The following is a 2,010-nucleotide window of genomic DNA, read 5'->3' as shown; positions in this document are numbered from 1 at the left end:
TCTCAAGGAAATGCCAAGTTCGTTTTCATGGGAGCAGCGGCTTTTGTCGCCTTAGCTGGTGGAATCTATTGGGCTTTCGGTAGAAAGTCATCAAGTGACGAGGTAGGAACAGAGGACAATATCTCTTCAGAAGATTGCATCGAAAACGAAGCTCTTCAGACCGAAGAGATAATTGATGGTGATGGTTTCCAAGAAATAAATGACGAAAATTACACAGATGAGGATAATCTATCTAAAGAAGAGGAAAACATTGAAAGCGAAGATCTCCAGAGCAAAGAAATCATTGATGGTAAAAGTGAAGAAAAAGATAAATCTCAGCCAGAAATCCTAGTTAGTGAAAGTGTTCAAGAAATGGAAAATGAAAACAGCAGATCTTCAGAAGAAGATGGAATTGAAAAACAGTTTCAGAGCGAAGAAACGCCTGAAACCAGTTGTGTGGAAACAGTGGAAGAGGATCTTGCTGCAGAAAAACGTGTTGAAAAAAAGACTCTGGAGAGAGTAGGACCTAATCTGTATGAATTCCATCTGTCAAAACTTGAATGGCAGATCCTAAACGGACGCCAAAGACGAGAAGAAGTTTCAGAATTTTGCAAATTCTACAATGTGAAACTCATTTTCCCTGACCAAGGAAAGAAAGGAGTTGGGTTGTTGGAAGGAGCTACGAAAAGAGTCGAGAAGGCCTTGGATCACATCCAAGAAATTCTCAACGAAGACAAGATGGATTATACTAACGAAGAAGAGCAGGAATCAATCTTTCTTCAACTGGAATCAGAAGGAGAAGAAGAAGAGAATCCTGTGCAAGATGTTCAGGAAGAATTTGCAGCAGAAAATACAACTTTTGCTGCGATGCTCAAAAAGAATCTGAAAGAGGATCAGCCTGGACGAGTCTTCCACTTTGGGATAGTGAAAAGAACAGCTGTGGCAGAAACACAGCTACAGGGAGAAGAAGAAGAGATGATGCAGCGGCTGTGGGAGGAGAAAATGGAGCTGTGGGAAGAGGAGATGCTGAGGGGAGATTATGAGATGGATGTTGGAGCTGAATATGGGAGAAGGAACACGTCAAAGAAGATTGTCTTCTCTGGGGTCCATTTTGTCAGGGATCGTCAGGATGAGGACCATAAAGGAATGACTCTTTTGCCTCTCAAGGATGAAGAAAAATTCTTCCTTCAAGAAGAGTAAGGAGTAAAAGTTCAGTGAAAAATAAATAGAAAAAGAAAAAATAAATAAAAAACAAAAAACCAAAAAAAAAAAATGTATATGTATATATATTTTTCCACTTTTGATTTGAAAGGAATATGGTCCGGCTTGAGGAATGCAATGCTTAACTCTCCAGCTTGGACGATGCTTGGAATAATCTGGTGGACTGGTGCTGCTGATGGAAGAAATCTGGCAGATTTCAGTATGCTATGTACCTTGATGGGATGTACAGGACCTTTGTCAAGTGTCAAATGGTCGGATATCTAGATCTATTCTTTTGGATACCAACCTTTGGGTGGTTCTGGGGGAATAATCTAGACGACCGGCTATGCAGAGGGATGAAACTGGGATTCTTCCATTATGCAGTCTTGTCCTTATAGGTTGGCCCAGGATAGTTCAGCTGGGGAATGAAGCTGCATCTCTGGTGAGATGCTCATCCGATGGCTGCTGATGGAGGACTGGGAGCAGAGTCAGTTCTGGTTCTGAGGATGCTTGGCTTAATTGTCCGGTTTCACGTTGCTTTGATTAAAGGCTTGGCTTAATTGCCTGGTCTAAGAAAGCTTGGCTTAATTGTCTGGCTTCATGCTTTTTGAATTTAAGGCTTGGCTTCATTGCCTGGCCTGAAGAAGCTCGGCTTAATTGCCTGGCTTCGTGCTGCTTGGATTGAAGGCTTGGCTTCATTGCCTGGCCCGAAGAAGCTCGGCTACATTGCCCGGCTTCGTGCTGCTTGGATTTCAAATGCTTGGCTTCATTGCCTGGCCCGAAGAAGCTCGGCTTCATTGCCCGGCTTCGTGTTGCTTGGATTTCAAAAGC

The 2,010-nt window shown here is 42.7% G+C and overlaps 1 protein-coding gene across 1 annotated transcript; it reads left to right on the top strand.

Annotated features, from left to right (window-relative positions):
- Nucleotides 1-27: 27 nt before the first annotated feature.
- LOC137641010 (FK506-binding protein 5-like) lies at nt 28-1,179 on the top strand. Its single transcript, XM_068373461.1, has one exon. It carries the CDS (start codon nt 28-30, stop codon nt 1,177-1,179), a length of 1,152 nt encoding a protein of 383 aa, XP_068229562.1.
- Nucleotides 1,180-2,010: the final 831 nt, after the last annotated feature.

This window comes from Palaemon carinicauda, chromosome 5, assembly GCF_036898095.1.
Source record: "Palaemon carinicauda isolate YSFRI2023 chromosome 5, ASM3689809v2, whole genome shotgun sequence".
Lineage (NCBI taxonomy): Eukaryota > Metazoa > Arthropoda > Malacostraca > Decapoda > Palaemonidae > Palaemon > Palaemon carinicauda.
Note: the sequence above shows the minus strand (reverse complement) of the source record. Positions and strands in the feature narration are given on the sequence as shown.